Raw genomic sequence first — 19,647 nt, forward strand, 5'->3', positions numbered from 1 at the left:
AATTTTTCCTCTAATGATAAAAATTTTATTTGTGAAGAAGTTCATGAAGTCATTACTAGTTAACGTTAAAGGGATTGTTGGCTCAAAAGAGCTCTGACTTTTTGTCAGCCTGGCTACAGTGCTGAAGAGAAACCTGGGGTTGTTCTTATTTTCTTCAATCAGTGATGAATAGTAAGATGTTCTGGCTTTGCGGAGGGCTTTCTTATAAAGCAGCAAACTATTTCTCCAGGCTAAATGATGATCCTCTAAATTTGTGACACGATATCAGGCCCTTGTAGAGCAAAATTGAGTATTTTGGTCTAAATAACCCAAAATGTGATGTCCACATGTGGACGCCAGGTCCTAGGAGGTTAAGCTAAAAAAACATTCAATATGGTTTCTACAGTAGCCAAGTTAATCATCGTGTTTTATGAGGAAAGGGGAAAAAAAAAAAAAAAAAGAATAAATAAAAATCTTAGAGGGATTTAGATTGTTGTAATATCTGCCGTAAATAGTTTGCATTATGAATTGTAACATGGCATTTCAAGGCAATCTATTCCAAATGTTTCCTGTGAGCATGTTAAACATTTGGTCCATTGTGTTTTGGTTGGGATGACTCTAATGCAGTCATACATCAGTTTGAATGTTTACTCACAACTTTGTCTGTCCCCTTCTTGTCTTGATATTCTGAATCATTGCATGTTGGGTTCCTCTCATAAGGTTACTTGTCTAGTCTTCAACTTAGTTCAACTAAAATCACCTTTCACTGGCCGACTGCTTGCCTTTCTCTTAACCCTTCCTCTTTCTTCCTCTGTGATTTCCTCCTTTTTTCTGCCTGCCTTCCTTTCTGGAGCAGAATAATGTATCGCACGTATAGGATGTGAGTACCAACTCCTCCTCCTTCCCCTCTTTTCTGTCTGTAGCCATTGTAAGAACTCGTCTCAATGTATTCTTGTTCAGTGTGTTCAATGTAAACTTGTTATTTCTGTTCTTTCTCTCTCATTTCTCTACTTTTAGAGGGTTATTTTTGCCAAATATTGTGGTTGCTGTTTCTTCAAACAGAAGCATGAAAATGTATCTTTTCCCCTCCTCTGTAATATGGTGATCTGGATTTTTGATTTTTGACCCAGAGGTGTGAATCACTCTTGCAGCCTTCTTGCTGATGTACATCACCCACCGTAGTACACTGGTTAAGCCAATGAGCTTTGCTGACATGTTTGTCTTTTTCACTTTTGTCAGTGGATTATGGTAAAATTTCAGTGTGTGCTGTTCTTTATTTTTCACTAAAAGAAGGGCCAATGTTTAAAGAATATTGTGATGGGCGTGTTGCACCGGCACTTAACAATATGTTATTGCAGCCTAACCTAAATTTTCAGGGTCTTTGGACTGCTGTGAAAATAGATTTCACCAAATTATGGGGTTACTTCAAAGTTCATGACATGAGTTTTAGAAGTTGCTGGGTACTTTCTAATTTTATAGCATGCTGTCTGCCCACCAAAGTTGCACGTTGGTGCATTCCTAAATAAGTCGTAATGAGTTCGTAGTTGGAAATCTTTGGGTTTTTTTGTTTGTTTGTTTTTTTTGTTGGTTTTTTGAGTTTTTTTTGTGGAACTCCACCCTTAACTCAGATTTCCCACTCGGAAAATCAGAGCACACCAACATACCCTGAGTCAGTAATCCAAGATAACCGAACATAAACAGTAAAAAGCAAAACTGTAAATGTTTCATCTGTACTACCACTGCTGTATTTGTATTTATCAGGCTCTATCCATCTATAGCAAAAGCACTATACTGCATTGCTAGTGATGCCTGAATGGCTCCAACTTACTAAATCCTGTTTTTCCTCATTCTGTCTGGAATGTGCTAACTCAAGAGTGACATTACACCTTTCTGAGGTATCTGGATTCGTTCCCTCATTCTGGCCAAAACAAAAGGTTCCTTAAAATTTCAGTCTTGTTATAAAAGTACAAAGTTTTTCTTTTTACAAAATCAATGTCATAGGTCCTTTATGCAAATAGCTGAGGCTATGCTGCTGAAATACGTTACCAGCTGGATAAATCACTTTCATCAACCTGTTATTTGTTATCAATGTAATGAACAGTAGCCTTTTATCTGGTTGTCCACATGACTTTTTCCCCATCTCGCTGAAGGATACAAACTCAATGTCTTTAAAATCAGTGCTGCTCTGTTTCTGTTCAGACAGTCCCAGTGAAATTTGGTTGATCAGACAATTCTCACACATACAAGTCCTGTGTTGGAATGCAGTGATTCATAGAAATGTGACATTTGAGAGTTTCAAACTCATTTATTAAATTGGATAAACCCTTCTTTAGGCTGAGGATATTCACTTATATCCACATTATCTCTCAAAGCTTGAAGTTGTGTGAGGACTGGAGCTAAGCAGCACTGATGGATTATTATGCTCAACTAAATTTAGTGTCTTGTCTTCTTTTCCCACCACCTGTCTTCCAATCCCTCCCTCAATCTATCTAGCCAAGCCCGTCAGAATGCACAGCACACAGAGTCCCTGCATCCATCCATCCCCAAGGAGTTCCAGCTAGACCTGGATATGATTGAGATGGACCAGGGTAGAGTGTGCGAGCTGCCGGACCTTGTCCAACACAAGCTGGATGAGCTGCTGGAGCCCATCATGATCCCTGAACCCAAGTAAACAACCTCAGTCCTGATAATTAAGCGCACACACAAGCAACACAAACAAGAAAGAAGTGAACATTTGTTGAGGTTTAATGCTTCTTTGCAATTTTGTGTTCAAAGGATGCGTTCTGTCTCGCCACACTTTGATGAACTGCACAACAGCACGGCTTCCACCATCAACTTTGTCATCTCTCAGGTTGCGAGTGGTGACATCAACACCAGCATCCAGGCGCTGGCACAGGTAAACAAACATATTTTGCACAGAGCACATTTTCAACTGATTGGATATGAAATATTTAGTAAACTGTCAACCACCACTCGCAGTAATCATTAATGAAGCAGAAGAGTTTCTTTAAAAAACACGGTGACTTTGCACTGCTAGGAAAACATGGCACAGGTCTTTCTTTCCCCCCCTTCTTTTCAGGAATGGATATTTTCACATGATAGTCAGGATGTATTTATTTGTTTATTGACACAAGCACTACAAAGATACTCCTGTCACAACTTGATGCATAAATGTTGGTGAATAAAAGTATAATGGTATCCCTGAACCCATGCTCAGTGTTCCCAAATAGCATTTCTCTCTAAATCTGAAGGATTTTACTTTCCTCTGCAGATTGATGAGGTACTGCGACAGGAGGACAAAGCGGAAGTGATGTCGGGACACATTGATCAGTTTCTTATTGCAACCATCATGCAGCTGAGGCTCATCAACAGCACGCACATGGCTGACGATCGGGTGGATAAGAAGGATATCATAAAGTTGTATAGCTGCATCATAGGAAACATGCTGTCTGTGAGTTGTGCCTACACAGTAATCACATCTGTTAGCTTGATTTGAGAGGAGGATGCTGATGTCTTTATGGACCTCCTCTTGTTCCTTTCTACTAGCTGTTCTCTATGGAGTCCCTGGCCAGAGAGGCATCTATGGGTGTGTTGAAGGACCTGATGCATGGTCTGATAACGTTGATGCTGGACAGCAGAGTGGAGGATGTAGAAGATGGAACACAGGTCATCAGGTCTGTCAACCTGCTTGTAATCAGAGTCCTGGAGAAGTCTGACCAGACCAACATGATCAGGTCAGTAAGAAGAAACTCCTCACTGCGATAACTTCAGCTAACTTCTGTGTGTGTATCTGTATTATTATTTCATTCTTTCTTTTACGGCTTTAAGTCCAGAGAGGTCAGTTTTGTGTTACTAAGGTGGGCGGCTTAATCACCATAATAACCTATTCTGAACACACAACCTGGTTGGGAGCCAGTTACATTCAGTGTTTCAGTTTACGATCAGCAGAAAGCGCCACAGTCTTCCATTTTATTTACATAAATAATTCATCATCAACATGTTTCCCTTTATCTTGCAGTTTTTCAGCAGGACCCTGCTGGAAAACCAGCTGCACAGCTGATAAATGAGCCTTTTTTAGTTTCAAAGAGACAGATTTTGGGGTATTACCCAAAGTCTGAACTGCATCGATCCACGTGCTCAGTGTCCATGGTTACCATGGTTACTGCAGAAGCTGCTGTGAATTAAACAGCTGGCACTGCGCTAACTTAGAATAGAATTAGAATAGAATAGAATTCAACTTTATTGTCATTGCACATGCACAGGTACAGGGCAACGAAATGCAGTTTGCATCCATCCAGAAGTGCTTTAGTGATATAGATATATTACAATATATATTAGCAATAATATAGATATGTGAGTATATTACAGAAATGGGTCTATTATGGTATGTTATAATGTACACGGTATGAAGTATGTTGTGAATATTCTATAACTATAAGTATGTACAGGCTGTAGTGAGTACAAGCTATGTACCGGATATGAACAGGATATAAATATGAAAAACTATACAGAATATGAAATAAATAACTTTACAGAATCTGGGATATACAGCTATACAGAAATGGGAACTATGCAAGTTGTAAACAGTTGTAGGATTAAAGATTATCGAATGTACAGAATGATTATTTACACAGAGCTATACAGTAGTGCAGTTAAGATAAGTGAGGGTGTAGATAGTTTCTACAGAGGCTATATAAAGTGCTAGTGGTTGTGAGTGGTGGTTCAGTCCATGTTATTATTGTGTTTGAGGGTACAGTTGTCCATTGTGGGTGTGTGTATGTTCAGTCCATGAGTTTAACGTGGGTCAGATGTCAGGAGGCAGAGTTCAGGAGTCTGACAGCTGTGGGGAAGAAGCTGTTCCGGTACCTGGTGGTCTTAGTCCGGAGGCTCCTGTGGCGCCTCCCAGAGGGCAGGAGGGTGAAGAGTCCATGTGATGGGTGACTGGGGTCTTTGATGATTTTGAACTTGCGGGTGGGATGAGTGTTTGTTTTTCATTACAACAGAATTGTCTGACTTGGTTGACTTAAGTTAACTTGTAGTTTAGGAGTATCATAGATAACGCCCACGTGAGTGTGTCCTCAGAAATCTGGACTCGTGTGGACTTTCCAACGACATAGTGGTAACTGTACACCACAATACTGAAATAGACTATTACGGAAATTACTGCTAGCATCCAGAAATCTGATGTGTTTCATAGTTTCTAACAAGTCTTTGACAGTTAAACGTAACATGACCAAAACGCCAACATTAAAAAAATTTAAAAAAAGCACACACCACACAAATCAGATGTTGTTCTGATTTCATTTTTATTTTAGTAAACTCAGAAAATTCTAACAGAGAGCTGGTGCTTAGATTATCGCTGAATAAACATTTCTTTAAAAACAGATGATGTAATAATTTCTGGACAGGCTGGAGTCTTCAGTATCCACGAACAACGTGTTGGTTCAGATGCTTCTCTGCTTGTGATTTGAAATGCATTCTGGGATACCTGGCTGTCCCAAGTGGTAGGGCTGCTCAATGAATCGAATTTTAATCACGATTACGATCTGGGCTTTCAACGATCATTAAAAATGACTGAGCCGATTATTAGCCCCTCCCTTGTGCTTTACTCTTGCGCTGCTCCGTGTGGCAAATCGAGCGCACCTCTCTGCATTTCGAACACGTGTCACAACAATTAAGAGCAGCGGTCTCCAACCTTTTTTGCGCCACGGACCAGTTTATGCCCGACAATATTTTCATGGACCGGCCTTTAAGGTGTCGCGGATAAATACAACAAAATGATTAAGAGGACCCGAGGGAAGCTCGGAAAGCTAAGCAGAAGTTATTTGGAGAGGAGAGTGACTGCCGTTGGTTGAAAAGAGGTAAAAAAAAAAACTTCAGTGGTGTGGAAACATTATGGGTCCGCAGAGTCAGACATGGATCAAGTAGACACAGTGTGTAAACTTTGCTACGGTGTCGTAGCTGCACCACAGAGCAACACTGCGAAGTTTACTAAACATAGATGTTTACATTTTTCATTTATTTTTTATATTGCAAACATTTGCACTGTTATCAGTATTTGCACACTATTTTATATTATTTTTTGACAATCTTTAAAGTCATTTTTCAATACATTGTTATTGTTAAATAAATGTTGTCAAATAATCGAGATCTCAATTTCAGTGAAAATGATCGTGATTATCATTTTTGCCATAATCGAGCAGCCCTACCAAGTGGACACTACCACCAGTTCATAGCAATCGATTATCTCGGCTCGACCTGTCTTGACTTAATTTAATATTTGCTTCTTTGGACTTCAACATGTAAAACCTTTTGTCTTGTTCCTGTTTCTTTCATTTAAGGAACATTTTTAAATTGCTACAACTGGTCTCCTTATTCAACGCATTTATGTCATTCATTTAGATTATTTTAGTGCTGGACTATTAACACATTCTAGCATCACTTTCTCCTGAGATTTTTTTTTATTTTTTTTTTTATTGAATTACTATTTGTTTGTTTTTAAACTACCAGTTGATATTGTGTTTACTGGCTGTTATAGTCCTTAATGTTCCTGTTTATTTAACTTGTTTTGTGTACGGGTGCTTTGTGACTGTTTTTCTGTGAAATTGACTTGACAAATAAACTTTACTTCTTTCCTTCCCGTCCCTTGGCAGTGCTCTGCTGGTGTTGCTTCAGGACACACTGGTCTCGACAGCTGGTTCCCCCATGGTCTCAGAGCTGGTCATGAAAGTAAGGGAACCTGATGTTAGTGCCAAACCTGCTGTCCACTAAAAATGCTTTAAACTGGACTTCTAACTCATGTTTATTTACATTCAGTGTTTGTGGAGGGTTATCCGCTTCCTCCCAGAGACCATCAACAACATAAACCTGGACCGGATCCTGCTGGATGTCCACAACTTCATGAAAGTTTTTCCCAAAGAGAAACTTAAGCAGCTCAAGAGCGATGTCCCACACAGGACCCTCAAGACGCTGCTACACACACTCTGCAAGCTCACCGGGGCAAAGGTAACACACACAGTAGCTGAGTGGTTAATACTAGCGCTTCACAGCAAAAATAAAAGTTGCTGTTTTGAATCCCTTGGTTTGCTTGGGTTCCATTTGTGGAGTTTGCATGCTCCCTTTAGAGTGCCATCTAAATGTATGGTTCAGTGCAACTTGTTGTCTAAAGAGCTTTGAATGGACACTAAAACAAGAAAAGCTCTTATAGAAGTTATATAAGAAAACTGCAATACCTGTTTAGTAACCCATACATAGGTCCAGGTCACATTATTTTACCATTCATTCATGCTTAATGCTTTTGATAAAGTTTTGAATTGGACTCTTTTTAAATGAGTATTTAAAATGTTCATTTATTGATGACTCTTTCCTATTGCTTTGTATTAATGATGATCAGATCCTTGACCACCTGTCGATGATTGAGAATCGTAACGAGTCTGAGTTGGAGGCCCATCTGAGGCGGGTAGTCAAACACTCTGGAAACCTGGCGGGACTCAAGAGTGACCGGAGCAACGAGAAGGGGGGACTGCGTATAGTAAGTAACGCATAAAACTCGGCAATGATTCTATAAATGGAGAATGTTCCATCAGAGTTGTGAGTTTATGTTGAGCAGAATGCTGATTTACAAGTTAAATAAAATTCTACTTTTTCTTGTGTGAATATGTGTTTTATTCCTCCGGGGTTTTTTCTCTCTTCTCCTCCCCGGTGCTTTTCTTAGACGATCCAGTTTTTTACCATTTCTTCCTGCACTAAATGTGACGGCAGTGTTCAGGAAAAAGCATGATGTAGCAAATCCATTGAGTCCAGAGGGTTAAATAATTGAACTGTCAACTACTACTGAGTTACACTATCCTGATGTTTCTTTTGCAGGACGATCGGATGTCAAAGGCAAAGGTCAGTGACATTCTGTCTGAAATCTTCAAGAAGATCGGCTCCAAGGAGAACACTAAAGAGGTCAGCATCGCTCCTGTTTGAAAATCAAAGCAGCAGTGTAATTAATTTTGAAATACGTTTTATGATACTTTTGACCCTGGACAACAAAGTGAAGCATGAACACTCTCCTTTTCAGGGTTTGACAGAGTTATATGAGTACAAACAGAAGTACTCAGATGCAGACCTGGAACCGTTCCTCAAAAACACATCCCAGTTCTTCCAGAGTTACGTGGAGCGAGGCCTTCGCATGATTGAGTCTGAGAGAGAGGGGAAAACTCGAATCCAGACCACAGCAGGTACAGCTGTACCCCATGTTGTCATGGTGCTCTTTGGTTATTATCAATCAGGAATGTGTAGTAACATCTGTGTGTATGCTTCTCTGCAGTGATCCCTCAGCATGGTGTTGACTCCAGTCTGAGCAGCAACGAGGAGCTGAAGCCAGCTGTTTACTATGAAAGACTGAAGATTCTCAGACAAAGACAAGGCCTGGAAAACACTTCCAGGGTCAGTTGGTATTATTCATTTAGTAAAGTCACAATGCACTGATGAGCTACAGCTGCTTATCAAAGTAGTGTAGTGGCTATATTAATTTCTTAAAGTCCTCTCTTTTATACGAGAGAAGTACAGACGGACAAGCGCCTGTTTTTATGCGTTGTCATTAGCAACGACGATACAACAATGGCTTGTCCACTTGTTTATTTTCCACATAAACCTTTCACAATAAAGCTCAAGATCCTGTTGAGACTTTTCAAAATAAACTGAATCACGTGAAAGAGCATGCAGACTGTTTACGGATGAGAATTAAAAAAGAGCCGCCAGGTGGTAAAAAATAAACCTTAGACTCAAACGTTAGAACAGGCTTTTCCCCGCAGCACGCCGTGTAATAAATACTCACAAAGAAAACGGCGGCCGTAACAACTTGTCTAAAAATGTATCGGTTAAAACACTCGACTCCAGCTATACAACGTGCAGCAGGAAACACTTCACGCAAGTCGAGCTGCCCGAGATTCACAGAATTTACAGAAAATGTCACATTTTTGTGATTTATATCGTTATCGGACGATAGATGTCTTAAATATGAGATTTTGGTCATATCGCACAGCCCTAATTCCAGGATGAGTGTTTGTTAGTAGTGGTATGCAGCCTAAGCTAACGTGTCTTTTCGCCCTCTGTCTCCCTCCACCAGCAACAGAGTGTTGGGGGAAGTGAGGACGAGGCTCAGCAGCGACCCACCATCTCCTCCCTGCTGTCCTCAAAGCCGTCAGTGGCATCATCCACCGATATGCTGCAAAGCAAGCTGTCACAGCTGAAAGAGTCGCGGGAGCTGTACATGCAGGAGCACAACGTTCACTCCCCGACACACACCAACACCCGCTCAGCTTCACCAGCTGCCAACCTGGATGACCTGAAGAAACGCCTAGAGAGGATAAAGAGTAAGCGGCAGTGAAGCAGGAGCACCACATCATCTCATCCATTAACCTTGTGGAGTCCTCTAGTAAGAAATGGACCATCCACCTTTTTAACTCATGCTGTCTTTATATTGATGTTCTGCTGGAGGGAAAGGGAAGGACACAGGACCCCGCCTCAGATTTGAACCTGACTCCACCCACTGTGCCTGTATGTTGTTAGAAATAAAACGCACCCTGTAGAAACCATACAGGTGTTTTCAGCTACTGTTATCAGAATGTGAGTTATTGTTCATCAGAGTGAAAAGCTGAAGCCCTTCAGCAATATGAGAGGAGGGGCACCGGTGGTGTTGTAGTTGTTAGAGAATTAGGATCATGTACTTTGTTCTGTCTTTGCCCTCTATGTACACTCTGTATTTTGAAGCTTCCTCAGCCACTTGTCTGCTCGTTTTTTTGTTTTGTATATATTGAACAGTTCAACACTTCTGTTGGCTGCAGGGGAAAATGTCAAGGACACAACAGTAGCAATATTCAGGTAGACGCCCAAAATGAGGTGCGTGACATGAGGTGAGTGCCCCCTATTGGTCATACATAGTTTCTGTGATTTCAGCTTTGCATCAGTTCAGTATGATTTTAAAGAATGTGTTCAACACACTGAATTAAATTTACCTCAGCAGGAAATCTGAGAAGATGCTCTTAAATTTTATTTGCAAAAGCCTTTAGTTTTTCCCCTTTTCTGCCTTAGTAACATGTTATATTCTGATGTGAATCCAGTTGTCAGGTTTCATTCTCCACCTCTGAATAGGAGATGTCATTACTGGGAGAGTGAAATTTGCTGGGACAGGCTGATTTACTGCTGCACTGCTCAAGAGTTTAGCTTCAGTAATGAGTCCAGGTCATATTGATTATAAATAGGAATTAATGTTATATTCAGCTGAAAGGATAACCTTCAAAAAATTAATGTACTTAAAACCATTGTTTCACATTAACGGTCATTAACTAAATTTCAACTGTATAGCTGCATGAAGTCAAAGTAATAATAATAAAGGCTTTCTGTCCTCTGGCCCATGGTTGGCATCTCTAAGTGACACTGTAAAACTCCAGCACCTACTTTAATTAACGTGTCTAAAGTTTGTTTGTTTTTTGTTTTTTTGTCAATTTCAGACTTGAAAATATTGTAAGTTGAGTTGCATTTATTCAGATTCTGATGGATTATCTGCATCTTCTTTAACCAGATACTCAGATGATGGGCTTTCAGAAAGTATCTGGTTTGTTTTGTAGCTTTTTCTTGAGCTTTGTTATCACAGGAAGAGCAAAAGTGTAACCAAAAACATTGGCTGGTCCACACTTCGGTATAGGGTTTTAACTACTAGATGTTCTCTATTAATCTGCAGGTTATTTTCTCATTTTAGTGTATGCAATGGTTGACCCATCAGAAAACAGTGGGAAAATGTTTCAAACTCTCATCAGCTTGCACTGAAGGACGGGCTGATCTCATAACGGTCTCCTTTTGTCTGGATCTCTAAAGTAGACTCCTCCAGTCCACTTATTAGTGGTTTTGTAAACTAAATGAATCAGATCCATTGTTTTAGTAACTCCATCTGTTTTTGTAGTCTTGCTTCAGAGTCTAGAAGCTACTGTTTTCCCCCTGAAATGGGTTGGAGCTGGTGTACAATTAATGGTGCAGTTTAAAAAAACAAAAAAGGCTTATTTTGTTGAAGGAAGGAAGTGACCGCTGAGAATTTTTCTTACATGTGTGCAGTTGTGTTGCGCTGTGCTGTGGGTTTACACTCAGCTGTAAATAATGTATGTAAAACTCTCCATTAACCTTCACTTAACAAACCGCAGCCATGAAGCCAGACTGCAGGGTGAACGTGGTTGCCACTGTAAAGTGCATTGTCCAAACTGTTGTTCAGCAGAAGGAAGCACTCTGTGTTTGTAGGCTGTAGGAGCATGGCATGAGCCTGTGATTTTTATGTTATTCTGTAAATAAAGTTTACATCAATTAAACTGCTTATTACATCTCTTATTTCCAGCCCTCGGCCAATGAAGATAACTAAGGCTGTTAAGTCATCTGTTCCGTAGTTAATATTAAATACAAAAACAGATGCTGAGTAAGTATGTAATTCCTTAGCCATGCTTGTATAATATGTTGTGGAATTTTTTTTTTTCTTTTTTTTTCTGCCCTTAAAGGAGAAAATTTGTTGTTTTAGAACTTCTGTATTTGTAGGAGTGAAAAGACTCATCAATGGTTCTTCTGGGTTTTTCCAAAATTCATTGTTATTTGGTCTATAAAATATTAATGCCCTCCCTTTGGGAGGGGAAAATGGTTAAAGTACTATATGATATATAGTGACCACCAAATAACTGATTTTACAATGATGAACTTCACTTCTTTTTTTTTGGAGACCTGAAATGTAAACACAAGCTATAAATAAAGTAGACCTGACAGTCAACACAAAGATTGAGACATTCCAGGATCTGGACACAGACACACAGCAGGACAAAACGAGTGTAATGAGGAATTAAATTCAAATTTAGCAGCACTGAAAGTGAGAGAGAGAGAGAGAGACCTTTGACCTTTTAATTTGCCCCTCAATAAGATGTGAAACACGATGTAAAATAATCCCAAAAGTATCCAGTGGCAGTGCTGGGAATTTTTTTTTTTTTCCTCCTGCCTACACGGAATGGGATGACACTTTGATTTCTGTATGTAATAATTTCACACTTCTGCAGCCATATCATGTGAAAATGATCACAGATGTACACAAAAACATTTTTAAGAAGAATATGGCAGTGTTTGCATGAAACCAGTGAATTCATTTTTTTAAATGAATTATGAAGTATGTGCTGATTTAGCAGTGAATGTGGGAGTTCTTGTGATTTCTAGGATGTAATGTCAAAATTTTGCAACCATAAAACTTGAAAATGATCAATGATCCACACAAAGACAGCTTGAACAACCATAGGGTTGATATCTGATGACGGTTGATAACAACTTGGTTGTTATATTCTTTGAAATGTGTAAATATAACCGTTTATCAGTTTGTATTTTGTGTGTATTATTTGTATGAGTGTGATTTTAGCACTGAATTATATGAAACCTGGCATCAACAACAAAGTGATTACAGATATACAGTATTTTTCTTATCCCAACCAAGGGAAATTAAACAACCTTGTGTCTTTGGGAGTATAAATTGCAGAATTTACGAGGTGCACCTAAAGGCACCATGAAAAGCGAACCCACAATGAGCCGTACATAGTGATGTAGGTGCGCAAATTATTGCGTAAATTTTCAAATGTGGACGGCGGTCTGCAGTTGCCAGTCAAAGCTGTTATGATGAGGTTGCACCCCGGTTTTACAGCATTATGGTAGTAATTACAATCAAACTTATGAGAAAGGAGACCCCTTGAACACAAATCAGCATGAGTACTAATAATGGGAGAAAGCATATCTGCAAAAAAAATTATTTGTAAAGAACTTGTTTTAGCGACCCCAGTCCCATTCACTAACATGGAGGAGTCAGGGTTTATGACCTATACTGCAGCCAGACACCTGGGCGCGACAGAAACGGTTTTGCTTCATTTTGGGAGAGCTGTTAGGTCGTCCATGTTTTATACAGTGATTGGTCTTATCACAACAGGTCAATAGTTTCTTCTATTTTAAAAGATCTCCTATGTATTTTGAATCAAAGTGATCCAATTTATTCACAGTCATTTTTCTGAAAACTGTATTAAATATTTTACCTCAAACTAAGTTAATCACTAAGAGAATAGCTGCTATGTTTGCAGTATGGGGTGTTAACATAATTTCTTTGTTTCCAGTATTCCTGCTGGTGAGCTACAGCAGGAATATAGCAATAAAATGTAAGGCTTAATAGAAGTTTTGCATTAGTTAAAACTTTTTGTTTATAAAGATTTGTTTATATTTCTGATTCAGGTACCTGGCAGCTGTTTACAGAAAACACATAAACCCATTCTATAAGCAGTTTTATACTTATTTTATACTAGCATTTACTAGCATTTTACTTGTAATTAATTAATTTTACGGTAATGCCACACTGTAAGTAAAACAATGTAATTTTTACATAAGTGACTGCAAAAAATTGATACCTTGAAAATAAAAAACCCTGTAAGGCGTGGTAATATTATCAGCATCAGAAAATGTATGCACTCCTCTAACAGATGGCAACATTGATGTTATTAGTTGTACAGGTTCTGTGACCATTAAACACGTAATAAGTTCCATTTAGTTCAAAATCATATACTATATTTTTTGTAATATGACAGTAAAAATAACACAAAGATTGCTCCCATTGGGAGCGTTCCAAAAGTTCATTTTGCTTCGGAAGATTCCTGACTGAGAGATGTGACCCGACTGTATCTGCATGGTGGTAAGAGTTGTTCAGTTCTCCAAATATTTAGGGCAAAAAGGAAGCACTTCAACGCTTCCTTTATTGCTTCCGTTAGCATAGGATACACTGAACCATCGTTTATGAAAAGGGAGGAGAAAATGCCGTCCCAAAATTCATTGTGATGGACCATTTGACCATTCGTGAAACCACTGACACATTCAGTTACAGTGAACATGCAAATGTTCACTGTAACTGAATATTTCATTTCATCCATAACTTCCAATTCATTTTATAGTTTTTAACAACAGTTCTGTATGATGGAGGAAGAATCTGTTTTGAGTCAACGTTACAGGATTTTCTTTGGCTGGGACAATAAAAGGGCTGTTTGTAACTTTTTACACACAGTGGGGCAGGACTGAGTGCAGCTGGATCATGGGAAGAGTTCTGCTGCTGTGAGCTTTCAAACAATTATGGAAAATCGTTTGGTGTTGCATTGTAATCCAGAAACTCTGTTATCATCTGAGCCATCCAAACCTCCAGAGTTCCTTTAATAGCAGATTCACAGCTCAAAGCAGATTCATTTCACATTTAAAATGTGGCTCCAAGGAAAAGACTTTGTTGGTACACTGATGTGAGCAGATCAGAGCTCCAATCCTGCCAAACATGTGAGCGAGGCTGTAAAGTAGCACTTGAGGAGCTCGACCACACACCCTGCCCTCTCTTAGCAACCACAATTGAAATCTGTAAACACCTCACAAAGCTGCTTTTCTTATATTTCTCAGACCAATTTTCAGGGTTTTTTCTAATCTCCTAATCAGATGTACCAAAGGCTTCCCAAAGACTACAAGCAGCTGAAATTTAACATCAAAAGAATGGCATTGTGAAGAAGGTTTGATTTGTAGTGGCGCTATATTGTTTGATGTGGTGAATGTCTTCTTCAAGCACTTGAAAAGACAAATACAATCGTAGCTTGCATAGAAAAATAAACGCTCTCAAGTGTTATTGCAAAAGATTAATGGCACTACTTCAAGATGGAACAAAGGGAAGCAACACACTGAGGCCTACTGGGAAAGTCTTAGAAGGGATGATCTGGTTGATAACCAGAGCAGGAAGCAGCAAGCTATTTTTACTGCCATGTTTTTTCAACAAAACCCACACTGATGGTGTTTTACCGCCAAGTTCAGAAATTTGACAACATTTTTAGTAAGTACAAGGAATAATTCTTGGGTTCATAGAGATGTGGAGACATTAGAGACCAGATGATGAAAGTTTTGAAGGAACTTGTGCGTCAGCTTGCATTATCTTGCTGAATGAGACTGCAGTCCTCAGGGAGTACTGTTTCCAACTTCACTGGCACGACTGAAATTCTGACTATGACTGAAGTAGTGCTCACATAAACACCCGCTGATCTTATAGTGATTCCAACAATCAAGCAGTGCTCTACTATTATATGCCATTTTTTTCTTCTCTCATAGTTTGAGTTTTGTGCTTGTATCTCTAATTTTTGGGGTTTTGTCTCTAATATTGTAGAGTCTTTACCTTAACATATAAAGTGCTTTGAGGAAACTGCTGTTGTGAATTGGTACTATACAAATAAATCCTAATTGAAGTGAAGTGATTTGAAATTAATCAGTTATCCAGTTCAGGGTCATCCTGGGACTGGAGTCTATCTATGGTGTTGAGATGAAATTGTTGAGATGAAAGTAAGTGGATCAATCACGCCTAAGGATAATTACTCTTACACTTTTCAGTCGCTATCCACAGCAGCCAATTAGTTTACTCGGCTTATTTACTTATTACACCCACAATTTCGTTGCTCTAACACACTGGGACGGATCACACACCGGCTCTTTGTCTACTGCAGCAAATTGACACTGAGTATTCGATCAACTTAGCGAACAGACAATTTAGATAATATCCAATATGCACACTTTGATTTAACAGGTGGTGCTTACCTTTATTTTAAAATGACCCGGGTCTCTGTTCGCCTTGCTGATCAAGCCCCCAGACCGCCCAATCTGTCTTCCTTAGCTTCCTATTGGAATCCCGGAGTGAGCCCCCAATTGTTAAATATCAACACTTGAACGAGTTCTTTTGATTCCTCATAGGCATCTGATGGAAGACAAAACACTGCTCAGTAAACGATTTCATGCTTTACTCTCTTAAACAATTACTTCTAGAAGGGAGATGCGTCCTGCATGACACATTGCCGCGGATCTCAAAATGGTGGTGTACCCCTAACAGTTTTATTACAGACACTCTCTCATTCTAGTTTGAACAACAGCATCTCAGTAACTTTCCACTAGAAGATGGTCCCCTGTTATCTACTTTTTCCCAGGCAAGCGTGAGCGAGAGTCTACAGCAGGGATAAGCAACTCCAGGCCTCGAGTGCCGGTGTCCTGCAGGTTTTAGATATCACCCTGGGTCAGCACACCTGAACCAAATGATTAGTTCATTACCAGGCCTCTGGAGAACTTCATGACATGTTGAGGAGAAAATTTAGCCATTTGAATCAGCTGCGTTGGATCAAGGACACATCTAAAACTTGCAGGACACCGGCACTCGAGGCCTGGAGTTGCCTACCTCTGGTCTACAGCATTCTACCCCCCAAGGACACATGGTAAATGGCCTGTATTTATATAGCGCTTTACTAGTCCCTAAGGACCCCAAAGCGCTTTACATATCCAGTCATCCACCCATTCACACACACATTCACACACAGGTGATGGCAAGCTACATTGTAGCCACAGCCACCCTGGGGCGCACTGACAGAGGCGAGGCTGCCGGACACTGGCGCCACCGGGCCCTCTGACCACCACCAGTAGGCAACGGGTGAAGTGTCTTGCCCAAGGACACAACAACCGAGACTGTCCAAGCCGGGGCTCGAACCGGCAACCTTCCGATTACAAGGCGAACTCCCAACTCTTGAGCCACGATCGCCCGTTGGTCTAATGCCTTTTTTTTCCCCAGGGCCGTCAACTTAATCCTACACTATATGGTTATATGGCATTTTAGTTAATATAAAGCAAATAATTTCATTTCAACAATGGTCGTAGAGCATAAGGCAGGTGCATTCTGCCAGTCCATTGGAAGGCTTAATAACAACCATTGTTAAATAAAATACATTCATAGCTAAATTAAATGTGGTTTAGTAAAATGATGATAAGTTTTTAGCCTTACTGACCACTCAAAACACTTCACACAAAATAATATAATAATAATAATATATATATTTTTAATATATATTTAAATAATCATATAAATATAAAAAATAATATTAGCAATAATTTATATACATTTTATCATTTCATTGTTGTTAACAGAAAGAAAAACAATATTTACTGAAGTTTAATTAAATGTTAATGTACCATTTGTTTTAAATAATATTTTTTATAATTATTTTATGCAGCAATGGCCGCCCCTCCCTCAGCCTGGTTCTTCCAGAGGTTTCTTGCTGTTACTGTTGCTCATACGAGGGGTCATCTGATTGTTGGGGTTTCTCTGTTTTCCTTTTATTGTTGTAGGTACAGTCTAAAGGGCCATGTGGCAACTGCTGTTGTGATTTGGCGCTATATAAATTAAACTGAATTGAACTAAAGCGAATTGAATTGGCTTGAATAACTATATATTAAAGTCTTGTAAAGTTAATATTACTAATGATTTTTCTTTTTACTTATGTGATAGACACAGAGCAGTGTCACCATTTATGTTTGTACTGGTGTTTGTGTACACATAAACACATGGAAAAAGTAACGAGCTCTTTCAGGGGGAGGATGGAAGATGTTTTTATTAATTCTAAAACAACAAAACACCTGCTTATTTGTACTTATAAATTACTATTAAGTCTGAAAGCTAGTGAAAGCCACTCTGAAAACTGGTAATTGTGCTCCTCATGATGCCTTGTTTTAGTTGGTGACCAACTTTAATTAACAAGCGTAACTTGGTGACGTGTTTTTCATCTGCCTTTAGTTAGGCTTTGCTAAGTCTAACAACTGATCACTGTTTTGACAATAGTTATTATATATTTATATCTACGTGTCTCACAATAAGGCAAATCATAATTCTAATTTGGGGAATATAAAAAGCTAAAGGCAACAAAATGTTCTGTCATATTCCCTCGGTCTGAAGCCAGGTTTTTCAATTTAGGGAATGTTTAGTGTGTTTAGTGCCATCTTGTCAGGGCCTTTCTGTGTGGTGTTTGCATTAGGGGTGGCCTATATATATCAAATATACTCCATATATCAGTTTTTCCATTTATGATGGTTAAAATGGCTTTATCTTAACCATCGAGTATAATTTGCCATGGTAATATTAATCTGTCTGCCTGTAATTTACAGAGTTTTTTTTTTCTTCTTCTACATGCTGCAAATGCAACATGAATGACACTGTTGTGGTGGACGGTCATCCATCCTTCCAGTATCATCTTCCTCTTTCCTCACTTTCTATGTGATGAATAACCACTCAAGGTAAATCATAATAACCCTGGAACATCCATACAAAACCTGATTAGACATGCTACTCTTTTCCTAATGAGCTGAAAACTATTGGACGAGTGTGTTTCTGTGTCCGTTGTGTATGTAGTTTGCTCCCTCTGTAACACCTTTGTGCCGTATTTTGCAACCTAGTTTCCAAAAAAGTTGGAATGCTGTGCAGAAAGCAAATAAAAAGAAAATGCAAAGATGTATAACTCCCATAAACACACACAAGCAAAACAGCAACTATGTGTTGCTGCATGTTGGTTTACAATCTAACTATGTGTGAACACTTAAACTATTATGAACAACTCTAATAGATTCTCTTCTCTATAGCAAGACACATAAGCCTTATCAATTTTACAAATTAGATGGCCAAGCTACCCCCAAATATGGCTCATCAAATTGTGATGGTTGAGGCAGAAAAACAGAAACATGACCATTAATTTGGAATTGTGTTTTCATTGAGCAGCCATCCAGCAACAGTGAAGCTGAAGCAAATATCACCCAGTACCACAAGAGGGACCCCTTAGTATTTTCTGATCACCTAGAAAATAATGAGCTTTGTGTACACTTTAAATTATATATTATCATCTATAGTTGCTATTTAAAAACAAACAAACACGTAAGAAAAATGCAGAAATAAAATTGCCATAGGGATAACACTGTGCAGGACACTAGCTTAACTGTTTACTGGCTTTAATCCAGCTTTGAAAATTGCTTCTGAAAAAGTAGTCTTTTTAATTTAGCCTTTGAGACACTATTTCATGATTAAAACAAATAATTTTATTATAATAATTCTTTTACACCTCGGTAATAAAGGGGTAATAGTAGGGTAACAACGGGCAAACAAAAATGATCCTTTGTGATCCTATTTGGGGTTTTTCTGTTCTTAATAATTTCATGTGGCTAGCACCTATACCTCACAAGACATGAGAGCTCCAAATGTTTGAAAAAATAAGATGGTTTAAAAAACACAAAAGAAATTTCAACCCTTCAGTGACCTGTAATTTGGAAAATGTTCATAGTATGAAAGTGCACATTCCAAATATTGTTTTTGAAATAATACTTTTATTATACAAGGAAAATTTTATTATAACACCTGTTGGCATGCCTCGCCAAAATGTACCCACCTCAGTGTGTAATCCTGTAACAACTCCATGAAGGCTATCCTTGAGCTGTCAGTGGCATAAGTGCAATACTGCTGTCTAATCACCACAACACATTGAGTTAAACCTTCAAAAACCTTTTCCAACTGTCTGGTAAATACTTTGCGGGGTTTGGACAGCTTGTGCTGGAAGCAGCAGTGGCGAGGCTGCAGCTGAAAGCTGTGGCTGGTCAAAAACAGGAGGTGGGTATTGGATTACGCAGGTAATGAAGCTGATGGAGTCAACATATCTCCTAACTTGGAGATTTTTCATGTTTAAATGTCTTTCTAATTGTGCTTCTTGGAGAGCAAGGGAACTCAATTCAGTTCAATTCAATTTTATTTTATTTATACAGCGC

General features: G+C 39.0%; 1 protein-coding gene across 2 annotated transcripts in view; it reads left to right on the top strand.

The window, feature by feature from the left end:
• Positions 1-11,273, top strand: part of ckap5 (cytoskeleton associated protein 5) — a 42,841-nt gene extending 31,568 nt beyond the window's left edge. For both annotated transcript variants that reach the window (XM_085359523.1, XM_085359524.1), the window contains exons 34-44: positions 2,473-2,646; positions 2,755-2,875; positions 3,251-3,430; positions 3,526-3,713; positions 6,633-6,708; positions 6,796-6,984; positions 7,373-7,510; positions 7,846-7,929; positions 8,045-8,204; positions 8,294-8,412; positions 9,095-11,273. In XM_085359523.1, coding sequence (XP_085215649.1) covers positions 2,473-2,646; positions 2,755-2,875; positions 3,251-3,430; positions 3,526-3,713; positions 6,633-6,708; positions 6,796-6,984; positions 7,373-7,510; positions 7,846-7,929; positions 8,045-8,204; positions 8,294-8,412; positions 9,095-9,355 — 1,690 coding nt within the window. In that variant the 3' untranslated portion in view covers positions 9,356-11,273. The remainder of the gene's footprint in view (positions 1-2,472; positions 2,647-2,754; positions 2,876-3,250; positions 3,431-3,525; positions 3,714-6,632; positions 6,709-6,795; positions 6,985-7,372; positions 7,511-7,845; positions 7,930-8,044; positions 8,205-8,293; positions 8,413-9,094) is intronic.
• Positions 11,274-19,647: the final 8,374 nt, after the last annotated feature.

The sequence above is a fragment of the Diplotaxodon limnothrissa genome, linkage group LG7, assembly GCF_057381915.1.
Source record: "Diplotaxodon limnothrissa isolate DT_005_m linkage group LG7, D_limnothrissa_male_GT1.1, whole genome shotgun sequence".
Taxonomy (NCBI): Eukaryota; Metazoa; Chordata; class Actinopteri; order Cichliformes; family Cichlidae; genus Diplotaxodon; species Diplotaxodon limnothrissa.